Below are 13,824 nucleotides of genomic sequence, written 5' to 3' on the forward strand. Positions count from 1 at the left end.
AAAAACACACACGGAAACACTCTTCATGCTCACAAACAGCTCAGAACTCTTATGGGAGCCAAAAAACAGCTGCTAATGAGCTGGGAGGATTGTCTGAGTGATGAATGATTCTGTCAGTGAAATCATAGCTGGAAATGGGGCACTCCATCACAGGTCCTCCAAACACACGTGCTGTAAACGTCCCCCTCTCCACTGAAGGGGTTACTGATTGCTCAGGGTGCGGACGCATCTAGCACACTCACGTTAGTGTGTCATTCGCCTGGTACTCGCTGTCCTGCTTTAGATTTGGACCAGCCACACGTACAGCACAGCGGTGTACCATTTTAAAGATGTATGAAGGCCTGCACTGTTACTGTAATGATTGTTTCCTGTGAGAGCCATAAAACAGATGTTCCCATTCAGACTCTAATATACAACGCAAACACTTCTGCTGTGTTGGTTTAACATGACACAATGGCTAAATCCCTAAAAGGCCTCACAAAAGTGCACTGTTATTAAGTCCAATAAGTCATAATTTCATAATGTAGTTTTTGACCCTATTAAACAGTTACTGTACATTTAAAACTCCTTTAAAATATCTAAATAACCTCTGCCATGAATGGATAACCAATCACAACCACAGTATTAGTTGTTGAATATGTATAAATATCTAAAGTGGGCAGTCATATGTTAATGAGCTCATGAATAATGTAGAGCACAACAGTGACCACCTATCTTTTCAAGTGTTCTGAAGGAATTTTCTGTTCATTTTCTCAGAGATTTCATAAAATAAATATATATAGTTATATTTTTAATTGGGGAAAGAACAAATAGGTACAAAACACACCTAAAGAAATAATATGAAACAGATTAAAAACAGTGGCAGACTACATATAATGAATCTATAAACATCTATAAACATGCTTCGACTGCTCTAAAATATGAGACACTATTTGGGTTTATGTATATGCTTTATTTTTGAAGATTAACTGTAAGGTTTAAAATATGCATAAGTGATTAACAGTTGAACACATTCATTAGAAATTTACAAAAGTAATCAAAAATTATTCAAATGTATTTAGTTAAATCACTTGAAGTAATTGAAACAGTTACACTACTTATTACATTTTAAATAGGGTAACTTGTAAACTATAACCTATTACATTTCCAAAGTAACCTTCCCAATGCTGTATATAATTTAATGTAATTTAACATAATTTATTCCTGTAATAACAAAACTGAATCAGCATCATTACTCCAGTCTTCAGTGTCACATGATCGATCAGAAATCATTCTAATATGCTAATAGAAATGTCTTATTTATTATCAATGATGAAAACAGTTGTGCTACTTAATATATATTTTCTGTCACTTTTGATCAATTAATGCATCCCTGCTGAATAAAAGTGTTTTTAAAAAATATACACAAACTTTTGAATGGCACTGTGCATATACATGCAAAACCATATTTTAATTTACTTTAAAACATTTAGAATAAACTGAATTCATTACATCTCAAACCTAAGGCAAGAAATGCTCCTCTGAGGCACATCAGATCAAGCTCGTGTCAAGACTTAAATCCTTGAACTGTCTGATTTTTATCATTAAAAATAATTTCTCTCTGGAGCATTTACCATGAAACTGATTTCTGAAAGATCCGAGTTTCCTTCTGGACGGACTGAAGAGGAAGCTGCATTGTGATGCACATTGTCTTTTAAATGTCAAAAAGCAAAGATTTTCCACAGGTTGTGCACCTGCTGTATTATTTCTCTCAAATCATAGCTTCTGTCATTTTTTTTCATGACAGCACTTTTAGGGGTGACATTAATCAAGGTTAGTGACATTTGGAGTCGGCCAATCCGTCCCCAGGCAAAAATCCCAGCAGCAGCAGCGATACCGAGCATGACTGGCACCGTCCAGATCCCGAAGCCGTGCGGCCACGATAAGACCTAATGCCGACTGGCCCTCAAACCACAAGGGAACGAGTCTCAAGATCGAACAACCAGAGGGTAAAAATAAATAAAGAAATAAATAAGGACGGATAAGAAGGGGAGAAGATGAATTACTCGCAAGCGTTTGGGCCTTCAAGCTTCGGCTTTGACTGTCAAAATGCCAATTCATGCATGAAATTCAAGCAGAACCAAGAGTACAATAACAGCCAATACAGACATGACCTTTTGATTGTCATTAAATAGACAGGTCTTTGATTTCAAACAGCGTGGATCATATTTTGCATTACAATACAAGGATTTACCTGCATATTAGACTTCAGTCATAATTAGACTTCAGTCATAATAACGTCCACGGTTTTGCTAAATATCTCCTCTGCGGATTTAAAGGCACAGTGCACCCAAAAATGAACATTTTATCATCCACCCTGGTGTCATTCCGACCACATATTATTTTAATAGAATTATGTTTTAATCAAAACAACACAGAGAGCCGCTTGAAAAACACCCAACTCTGGTCAAAAGACAATTCTCATCTCTTCAGAGGACCTCTGGGTCAGGCTCTGCAACATACACATCAAGCAATATTTAGGCCTAAATTTATGATTTATGCATTAAAATTTGCATACCCATTTGGATTAGATAGTTTTAACATAAACGAATAAACTTTTTGTGATGCATATTTGTATCTGAATGTACTCAATAACCGGGTTCATGTATTTATCATCAATAAATTGCATTTCTATAAATGTATGTTTTATTTATACCTTTAAAAAAAAAAATCTTCTTTTTTTTACAGTATATGCATCACATTATTTTTTTTTCGGTTTGTGTCAAAATGGCATAATCCAAATAGAAAGAAAATTTATATACAATTCAGATACATAAGTTTATGTGTATATGTGAAATAATGCAGGTTTGGGGTGATATAGGGCTAAATGAGGGCAAAACTTTCATTGAACTACTCCTTTAATTGATCCCAAGGCTATAAGAAGAAGAAGTGCATGAGTTATAAAGCCCACAAACACAACCCCCCTATGCACAAAATAACCATATACCTTTGACACACAAGCATATCTTAATTTGTGAAAATGGCTTGTGCTGGCCTGAAGAAAGCAGCCTAATTCGAAACCGGCCATGTGTAAAAATGTCTGTTTATCCCAGAGGGAGGCTTTTAATGGATATATAAGAGGGCCGTAAGGATTTAATTGTTTGTGGCTCGCAATCTGATATTAACTACACTGTGTGGCATAGAGCACGAGGGCAGAGGAGTCTATTATCTAGTTTGCTCTCAAATACTTGCATTAATATACATATAGACATATGTGTGTGCGGGTCTGTGTGGACGTGCATCCAATTTTGCTTCTGTTTTCTATTTTGGCCCTTAATCTTATTGTCTGTAGTTGTGGTTAGGCTGTGTCCTCCAAAGAGCTCATCTTAAACTTTCCAAGCGCAGGAGGGTAATTGCTATCAGATCAATTTACTCAAGAAAAGTGGTGCCTGTTTCTAAGTGCTTGATAGATGGAGACCAACTTGTCTAAATTGGGGGCGACCTTGAAGAGTCATTAACAGAAGAAGGAGAAATGCGGCCGGTGACTTTATTGACTTGGAGAATCCTTGTGATTGCGCAGATAGACTCCACTGCCCGTGATATGGAAAAAGACAGGAATAAGGGATTAAACAGAACTCAAATGATTTGTTAGAACTTCCTTTGAAATGTATTTCTGAACATTTAACATCCTTCCTGCTGACAAAAAAAAAAAAAACTTGGATGAGCTAAAAAGACTAGCAAAAGTCATGCTTTTGTTTGATTTATGCTAGTTTTGACCGGTCAAATTGGGCTAATGGAAACAAAATCCATCTTAAAGGAACAGTTCACTCAAAAATGAAAATGGCCATCCAAGAGGTTGATGAGTTGTCCTCTCACATCAAAATCTACCAACATATCTGTGCATATTTCTCTCCTGATTCAGACAAGTTTGTAAGGTTTGAAGTTACAAACTTTAGTTTCTTACAAACATGCAACTTTTCACTTCACAAGACATTAATTGATGGACTGGAGTTACTTGTGGATTATTGTGACGTTTTATTTTTTTATCAGCTGTTTCTCATTCTGACGGCACCCATTCACTGCAGAGGATTCATTGGTGAGCAAATTATGTAATGAATGAAGTCATATACATGGCCTGAGACAGAGTACATTTTCAAGTAAATTTTTTTTTACTAATAGAAATTACCATTCTTCCCCGGTTGATTGATTGCAATAAGATTTTTTAATATATATTAGAATCTGAACATTAGATAACAATAAAGGTTTTTACAGAAAGGATAGTTAATAGTTTTTATCACTCTATAAATCAGAAAATACTATCAACAGACAGAAAAATAAAATAATGATGTAAAATTGTGTATAAAAGTAGGCAAATGATGCATGAACCAACCCCTCTGTAAAAACCTTCACAATACAGTTAAGAATAAAACTGTAAAGTTTGATGGATGTAAGTGCTACTGTGGAGATTTCTGACTCATTTTGAGGAAATTGCTTTTAAAGGTACTGCAATTAAAATTTAAAGATGCAAATTCGTAAAGTGCAACAAAATAAATAATTAAAAGTCTTTTTTTGCATGTTTTCATTTAGCCTGAAAAAACTTGCAATGAAAAGCCAGCCTAATATCTCAAAATTGACCGTTGCATGGAAAAACGTGTTCCAGTAAACCTACTGTGAACTGCTTAAGTCAGCCTAAGGTGGTTTGCAGGTCTTAGCTGATTTTAGCTAGCTGATCTCCCAGTCTGCTCCAAACCCCTATAAAACTATTAAAGGGATAGTTCAACCCAAAATGAACTGTCATCATTTAATTACCCTCATCCAAACCTGTATGAGTTGAATACAAAATAAGATATTCTGAAGAATTTTGGTAACCAAAAAGTTGCTGGAAGCCACTGATTTGAATTTTTTTTCCATACTATGAAAGTCAAAGGCTACCACCAACTATCTGGTTACCAAAATAGCTTCTTGTGTGTTAAACAGAAGAAAGAAACTCGTATAGAATTTGCATTTTTGGTTAAAGTAACTCTTTAAATCAGACTGTAACAAAGTTCGTAGGTCGGGAAGAAGGAGGCGGGAACCGGAAAACATTTAAGAATTTAATAACCCAAAATAAACAAACACAAACGTAAAGCGGTAGCCCCTCACGGACGACTGCCGCACACAAAACACAAAATAAAGTCCAGGCCTGGTCCTCTCTCGTCTTCCACTGTCGTCACTCCTCCTTTTATCCTTCCGGAGCTCCTCCGTGGGACTCGAGACCGGTGAGTGGTGCAGGTGTAGCTTATTATCATTCACTCCACCGGCTCTTGGCCCCGCCCCACTCACTACTACACAGACCTTTTAAGACCAACAAACCACCTTATAGGCTTTTTTTTTAAAAAACATTGAACAGACCAGCACTAGCCATTTAAAATGCTATAAACTAGCCCAAACTGGTTTACAAAGTTCTCAAAAATATCTCAACCAGCAAGGTAATAATTTGCTCAACCGTCGAAACTCTTGCTAACGAGATGCATCTGCACGCGCTGTACGATCCTTGACAGTCAACTCCCAGCAGGGAAGCCCTGTACCTCGGACCACTTCTTCTGTCCGGTGGCTACATCGCACACTTGCTGTAGCGTAAAACTAATGAAGTCATTTAATCTACCTGAATGCTCCCACAGGGGCATCCCACTTTAATTATGTTCTTAAACGTCTCTCACATGCACTAATAGACAGAAATGAAACATAGCACCACATTAACAAATCCTGGTGGAAGAAGGGACATCAGCACAGATATTAAAAACTTCAGAGGCTGGCATTAATTTTAGCAGCTACGGAGGTGTGTAAGCAAATGAGTCCATGATTAGATGCCGCCCCGATTGGCACAGAGTGTAAAGAGTATTTATCTCCATTTCTGGTGCAATAGGCTTAGCAAAACTAGTCACTCAGTTGATTTAACTGGCCTTTATTATATCTTGCTATAATATTAGATTTTTTTTTCATATTAGAAGAGAAAGAATGATGATTTATTTTCATTAAATATGCACAGTGGGGTCCAAATGTCTAAATATTTTGCATTTATTTCTAATTATATATATATATATATATATATATATATATATATTAGTGCTGTCAAACGATTAATCGCGATTAATCGCATTACTACATTGCTAGGCTAAAATGATCCCAAATCGAGCTAGGCATCAGGGGCAGACTTACCCTTTAGGCAAAGGTAGGCGACTGCCTTGGGCCCAAAAAAGCCAAGGGCCCCCTAAAATGCTTTTCATATACGAGATGCACATTAAGCGCGATACGCAAACGGTTGCTGTTTACAGTGTTTATTACCACAACAACCATCTGCTACCACAACAACCTCCTACTATATATATATATATATAAATATTTTATTTTTTTACAAAATACAAGATGTTCATACACTCTAAAAAAATGCTTGGTTAAATATGGACAAACCCAGCGATTGGGTTGTTCCCTTCCAGGAACTCGAGCTGTGTCGACGACACTACGGGAATGCCTCCAGCGTGACCGCGCTCTGAACCAGAGTGTAATCTGTCCAATGGATGTCCGAGACGTCATAGGCGGGTGACGTCACCGACCGGGAAGCATAAAAGCACGTGCGGTGGAGCCGGTGTTCTGACGATTTGTGCTACCCTGGCAGATTTTCCTACCTCCCAATTAATTGCATGTGTCCAGTTCGAGTACTGGACGCATTACGTCCACAGAGCTGCCCTGTGGACAAGGACGGACCAACTGCTGTATGCTTCGGTCCTCCTAAGCGGGGTCTGCCTGCTTCTAAGCAGACCCTTGGTTGTGGATTGTGGATGCTTTTCTCAGGGTCCCTCCGGGCTCTTCTGTTCTTTCGCCCTCGCTGTGCTCCTAGTGATACACACAGGGCAGGTACTTGGAAGTCTGGTGGCGTGGGCATCTCGTTCCCATAGTGTCGTCGATGCAGCTCGAGTTCCTGGAAGGGAACGTCTCAGGTTACGTATGTAACCCTGGTTCCCTGAAGGGAACGAGATGCTGCGTCTCGAGGCCATACTTCCTGCATCCCTGCGAGCGGTCGCTTCATTCCTAGAAGTAAACGCCAGCTCCACCGCACGTGCTTTTATGCTTCCCGGTCGGTGACGTCACCCGCCTATGACGTCTCGCCCATCCATTGGACAGATTACACTCTGGTTCAGAGCGCAGTCACGCTGGAGGCATTCCTGTAGTGCCGTCGATGCAGCGTCTCATTCCCTTCAGGGAACCAGGGTTACATACGTAACCTGAGACGTTTTCAACCAACAGTTGGGTTAAATGTTTAACCCAACCTTCTGGGCAGTTACCCAACCGCTGGATCAAAAACAACCCAATCGCTGGGTTTGTCCATATTTTACCCATGTGCTGGGTTGTATTTAACCCAGCACTTTTTAGAGTACAGATTATGGGCCAGATTAACTAAACAGGGTAAATTAGCGCCAATGGGACGGGAAAATTCTGCGGGTGATTTTCTAACAATGCGCACATTAAAGAACACAGATGCGATCAGATCGTTTCCATAATGACCAGCTGAATCTACCAAGTGCAGCAAAAATGATCACCTGCTTTAAGACATGCTATTTTTGGGCATTAAATAACGGAGCAAATACCAGTAATTTGACAAGTGTTAACGTTAGTAAATCGCGTTGCGTGATTCATTTGAAGACTCTAAATTTTGTGTCTGAAAGGGAAAATCCTACTAATGCATATTCAGTAAGGTCAGGCGTAAAATGAACTGTGTCCACGCCTTTTCAGCACTAATACGTCACTGCACGTCTTTAGTAAATCCTGACAGTAGTATTTTAACGCCAAAAGATGGTTTGCGCTGGCACAAGCTGTTAGTAAATCTGGCCCTATATATTTTTATTTGATTATATTAAATATCTAATTCTAATATAATTACATTTGCAAATTATATTTTCTTAAATGTTTACTTTGTTTTCAGGTTAAAAATAGCATACTGTATATTTATAATGTGGTCAGACCCCCATAAATATGCAGTATTAGGTGTTTATGTTGGTATTGTGCAACAGTCAGCATATGGCAAAAATCCAAAAGCATTTTCCTTTGGAAATATTGTGCAGCCACATCAAATGAGACAAACGCATCTCTGTTAATGAGCATTAAATGGCTGTTAATTGTTTGATTGAATTGCTGTCACCTATCTAAGCGTGTCTAATTGAAGCGCATGGAGCGAGGCGTTTACAGTGCCTCTGACAAAAAGAAGCCATCTGAATGAGAAACTCTGATGTTTTGTGTGTGGCAATTACCAGAGAAAAGCCGAGCGTGCTTTTCTTATTCTCTAGTCTTTACACAGACTTGATCTATCTTATGAAGTTGCTGTGATGCTGCGGCTTTGTGGATTTTTATCACATGGCCCGTTTGTTGCGTGAGAACAATGGCAATGCAAATGGGCTGATAAGACATTCGGTTTTTGGTTATGAACGGGGAGGCAGGCCTGTTGTTCACGTCTGCAGAGTTTGGTTTAAATTAACTGCAAAAAAAGAGGGTGTGAGAAAGAAAATCACAATCTAGAAATCAGTTTATATAACGTGTTTAATAATTTCCCCTCATTATCAACACCACACTGTCATTCGTGTCCCTCCAGTGTCATTACATTAGCCAACACGTGAATTCGAATCTACAGAGCCCCATAAATTATAATACAAAATATGGACGGCAGCTGCATGGAATAAATGAACGTAGCTTTTGTTTGCCAACTGTTTCTCACTATTTCTGATACAAGTGCCAATATTGATGGTTGGGGAGGGGGCCGAGATTTTGAGTGACACGGTGTAGCTCCGTCTTGCTGAGATAAAATTCATTCCTTTATCAGGAAAAAGCCCTTTCCCCTGCCTTTCTCCAGCACTATTCCTCCATCCGCCTGCCTGCGTGGTGGTCTGACAGATTAAACGCCGTCACCACAATGGCATAGTTGCGTGCAGGGCTTTAATATTGTCCACTGGAGCCCCCCGTTTCCTCATTTAATCCCTGTGCAATATGTTGGCCAGAAAACCCTCATGCTGTACACAATGCACACCCAGCTAAGACACAAAAAAGGCTAATTAGTCGCCCACCCTACCACTCCGCCCCCTCTTGCAAATCCTCATTCTTTCCATTTACAGCCGCAGTATCTAGTTTTGTTATCAGGGCCACCAATGTGTTGTTGGCTGCTATTGTTTTGCTTTATTTGACATATAATGTAGCTCAAATGAAACAGTAAATTACTACTTGCGTGTTCGATTTTAACTACGAGCCGGCAGACATATAGACACGTTCTGGTTCAATATAAGTTCTGTGGCATGCTGCCGATTGCCACTATTTGGGCTCTTCTGTCAGTAAAAAATGGAGAAAAAATATGTTTAACACAATGCACTTACAAAGACAGTAAGCAGTGTAATGCAATTCAATTTAAAATGTCAGGACCAGGTAACTTTTGCATGACACATGCAAGAAGAGTAGAACGAGACGGTTTAGTCGTTTTTAGTTATCTAGTTATTAAGTGGATAACAAAGTTCATCCATATAAACTTTTTCCCCTTTTTCAATAAAGGAACTTTATGTACACTAAAAACAGTATATATATATATATATATATATATATATATATAAATTTGACATCTTAACAAAGGTCTTTTTTAATGTTGTGACAACAAATCTCCCTGTTAATACGGCTGATTATATTGCATGAGCACAGATGGTGTCCTCCTCAACTCCTTAAAAAAATATATAAACAGACTTAAAAAAAAAGCATAACAAACTTTCCTCAGCTTCAGAAATATCAAACACTTGCGTGGCATATAATCGATCTGCAAGATGTGCATAACAGTGAACAAGGGCCTGAAACAACACAGATGACACATGCAAATAGATAACTTACAGTATATGCAAAGCCAGCTCATCACATCTCTCGAATCGCTTCATATTTTCACTTGGTTGTGACAACCAACAAATATACAGCTGGCGGTCTATGTGACATAATCGAATCTGTCTGCTTAGTAAATCCATAAACTGATTGGCTGCTTTTAGACGTATGATCTAATGCAATATATGTATTAAAACTCTACAGCTCTCTTTATTTCCTTTTCATTCGATTGTACACTGTCAGAAAATAAATATCATTATCTAAGAGTGACAGACTAAAGCGTTCTGAAATTCCCTTATGCGAGCGGGCTGCTGATATGTCGCCTCATGAAAGCCAGCGAGATGCCAAACAATCACTAGCACATGCTAGATTGTACGGAGGCGTTTATAATTATAATCTGTGAGAGCAAGAAAAGTGGAAATTGGTGGCTTGGATTGTGAAAAGCTGGCCTCTTCAACAACGTACTGTAGCTTTTGATTGGCTTAGAAATCATCTAATGTCAGGAAATGTTACAAAGTCAGACTTGTAAGCTTTTTACAAAACTCAACAACGAACAAGACTTCAATAAACAACTCTGAACTCTGAGCCCTTCGGAATAAAGAAAGGCTATTTTGTCTTGGGCAATTTATGGTATTCTTGTTAAGCTTCGCTTTGTGCTCTCACAATTTCTTCAGCATATTGTTAATGCTAGACAAGAAATGCGTGCCAAAGATGTATTTTGTTATGCATTTATTGTAATATCCAACCCTTTTTTTTTTTCAAAATGACAGGCTTTTCAATTCCCGACTGTCAATATGACCTGAGACCTCTGTAGCCCGCAGTATTTTCTGATTGTTAACTTCAGCATAGCATCATCATGGCCCTCCAAACACAATAGTTTTGCATAGAAGCCTGTTTACAAGCGCTCATGAATAAGTTAGCCCACAGCGGCGGCCGAACAGGTGAGGAAGACACTCTCCCTTGAATCTAAGTAGGTTAAATCAAGTTGCCAAATGGAGTGGATTTGACAAGGCTCCTGCTACCCCAATGAGCATGAACTATCTCATCTCCTCTGAAATGGATATTTTCCCTACATTTTCACGCTGGACCGGAAGGCAAGGGAGCAACGGCTGCCTCTGGAAACCCAAAATGAAGCTGACAGGAGTGAGACGTGAAGCTAGCACTCTGTTTTGATCGGCACTTAAAGCCCATCGCTCGGCTCTCGGTCAAAGAAAACGGGAAGCCTTTTGACATTTTCTATTGCGACGACATGCAATCCTTCCACGGTGGTCTGCGCCTAAGGGTTTGAGAGCGGAAAAACATTTTTTTGTTTTGTTTTGCAGTGTGCAAGAGCAGCCCAGTTTGCCGTGCCGGGTTTGTCCCTGAGATGTGCGTGACTAGAGGAGGCCGCGTTCGCCGAGAGAATTAGCACAGCGACCCAGTTTAGACACCAAAAGCCTGACTCTGCGGCTCAGACATTTAACCTTTACTGACACCCTCAGACAGCGCCAGAACTTTAGAAAGGAGGCAGAGGAAAAGGAAATGGATTGCCGTGAGTGCTATTAGCCACAGATCGAGCAGAAAATTACCTGACAAACTATGAGTTTGTAACGGCTTGAGTAATATGGTCAAAACAGAATGCCGCGGTACGGTCAACACGATGGAAATTGAATTACTAACAATTCCACAGCATTTAGTCATGTGTCCTGTAAAATATACTGTGGCTGCTCATTCCAGTGCAATGAGAACTGCAAAAACGAACTGGTAAATAGAACTGAGAAATTATAAGTAATATAATATAATTAATCTATAACAATATTATTATATGGGCATCATCTTTGTTAATTTAAAAATTATGTTTATAATTTTGAAATTGATGCATTATATGATATATGATATGATATGATATGATATATTATATTATGTGTCATTGCAGCTAAAACTATTACATAAAAATGCATTATATTATATATTGTATAATACTTTACTATTTAATAATAAACATATCATAAAAATAATATTATTAACATTTTAAATTGAGTATCATCCTCTTTACAGCAGAACAGCAAAACAAAAATAAAAAAATAAAAAGAACACCAAGAACACCATCCCCACCGTCAAACACGGAGGTGGAAACATTATACTTTGGGGGTGTTTTTCTGCTAAGGCGACAGGACAACTGCACCGCATCAAAGGGAGGATGGACGGAGCATGTACCGTCAGGGCCAGGGCATTGAAAATGGGTCGTGGATGGGTATTCCAGCATGACAAGGACCCATAACACACGGCCAAGGCAACAAAGGAGTGGCTCAAGAAGAAGCACATTAAGGTCCTTGAGTGGCCTAGCCAGTCTCCAAACCTTAATCCCATAGAAAATCTGTGGAAGGAACTGAAGGTTCAAGTTGCCATCAGATATGCTCATATCAGATAGAGGGATGAAACTCTAAAAGTGCTGAACTTCTTATCTGGTAAAACATCTATGTGTTGAATCACCCAATAATAAAATGTGACATTCTGTAGTTTTGACTCATATTCATCTTTTAATCATATTTGTAAATGTATTGACTCCACAGCCAACAGAGACATTTTGTCTTTACTGTTCCAATACTTTTGGAGGGCAGTGTGTATATATATATATATATATATATATATATATATATTGTTGGAGACCTATCAACTACTCAGCCTCCTTATCTCTACCCTAATTATTATATCAAGCATTTATGATTAATGACTACATCTAATTTAATGGTTCTCATTAAGGCTAAGACTACTGATTTTTACAAACCTCTATCCCTAATTATCAAACACATGTAACCCTCAACAACGTCCTACATCCTCATATCCTAGCATATAATAAAACAGGCAAAAACAATTGCCTTCAGCTGAAGAAGAGCCGCATCTAGTGACCAGAATATCATTTGCTGGACTGGGTAATGTAAAAAATCCAGTTGTCCGAAGTATTCAAAATTCATGCAGAATAATATTGTCACTCACCAATGCAGTTGTCTCTATGCTCCTCAAAGCCGGCGCTGCACACACACCGTCCAATAGGAACGAGCCACTCGCCCTCAGCGCTGCAGTACATCTTAGGAGTGTCCCTCTCCTCGGCGTGGTCCACACACTGACCTCTGACCTCCACCAGCGAGGATGAGTCAGCCCCCGTGACAACGTCCGTGAAGACAGCCAGGTTGCGAGCCATTCCCGTGCAACGCTTGTAATAGACTCGGACGGACACGATAGCGATGCAGGCTCCTATATCCTGGAAGGCCAAGTAGAAGCCGCGTTTGCTGAGTGGCCCGACGCCGCGGATCTCAGTGTTAAGCTTGAGTCTCCTCACCCCCAGGTCCACGTTAGTGAAACTCTCATCTGCCGCGATGGTGTCGATCTTGGAGAACTGACTCTCCCAGATGCTGGTGCCAACGTCGCGGTCTGTCTCATAGTAATAGAGGTTAAAGGTCTCCTTGCAGGTACCGAGCACACCTGGCATGCTGTTGCAGTCTCGCAGCGTGAACTTCATCTCGATGTAGATCCGCCGTGCACCATCTCGCTGGATCCAGTTGGTCCGGAGCCAGTTGTTCTGACTCGGGCTCATAACGTTGCACACCTGGTACGTGTGGATGGGGCTGAAATACTCGTCCATTTCGTTGATCGCATCCCACTAGCAAAGACAGAACGAGAATCAGGGGTATCGCTAACTAAAACTAAAAACATTACATAAAAATTAAAAAAAATCATTACTTTACATGAAATAAAGATTTTTTAAAAAGTATTTTATTTCAGCTAATTGCCATTGCAACATTTCCCATTTTTGTTAATTTAAGATCTCAAATAACTTTAAATAATAATAATAATAATGCCAAAAACAAAAAACAAAATTACTAAAACTTTAAATAAAAACAGAAAATATCAAAGTAATATATAATACAAAATATTGACAATAATAGTATAGTATAATAACATATCAATGACTATTGTATAATATAA

At 39.0% G+C, this 13,824-nt stretch overlaps 1 protein-coding gene across 1 annotated transcript in view; it reads right to left on the reverse strand.

Moving 5' to 3' along the window:
- LOC306856927 (ephrin type-A receptor 8-like) overlaps positions 1-13,824 on the reverse strand; it is a gene marked incomplete at both ends in the record, with an annotated part of 76,371 nt that overhangs the window by 17,469 nt on the left and 45,078 nt on the right. The window contains one exon of the mRNA XM_079396483.1: positions 12,835-13,498. Within this exon, the coding sequence (XP_079252609.1) occupies positions 12,835-13,498 (664 nt within the window). The remainder of the gene's footprint in view (positions 1-12,834; positions 13,499-13,824) is intronic.

The sequence above is a fragment of the Barbus barbus genome, assembly GCF_936440315.1.
Source record: "Barbus barbus genome assembly, chromosome: 37".
Classification (NCBI taxonomy): domain Eukaryota; kingdom Metazoa; phylum Chordata; class Actinopteri; order Cypriniformes; family Cyprinidae; genus Barbus; species Barbus barbus.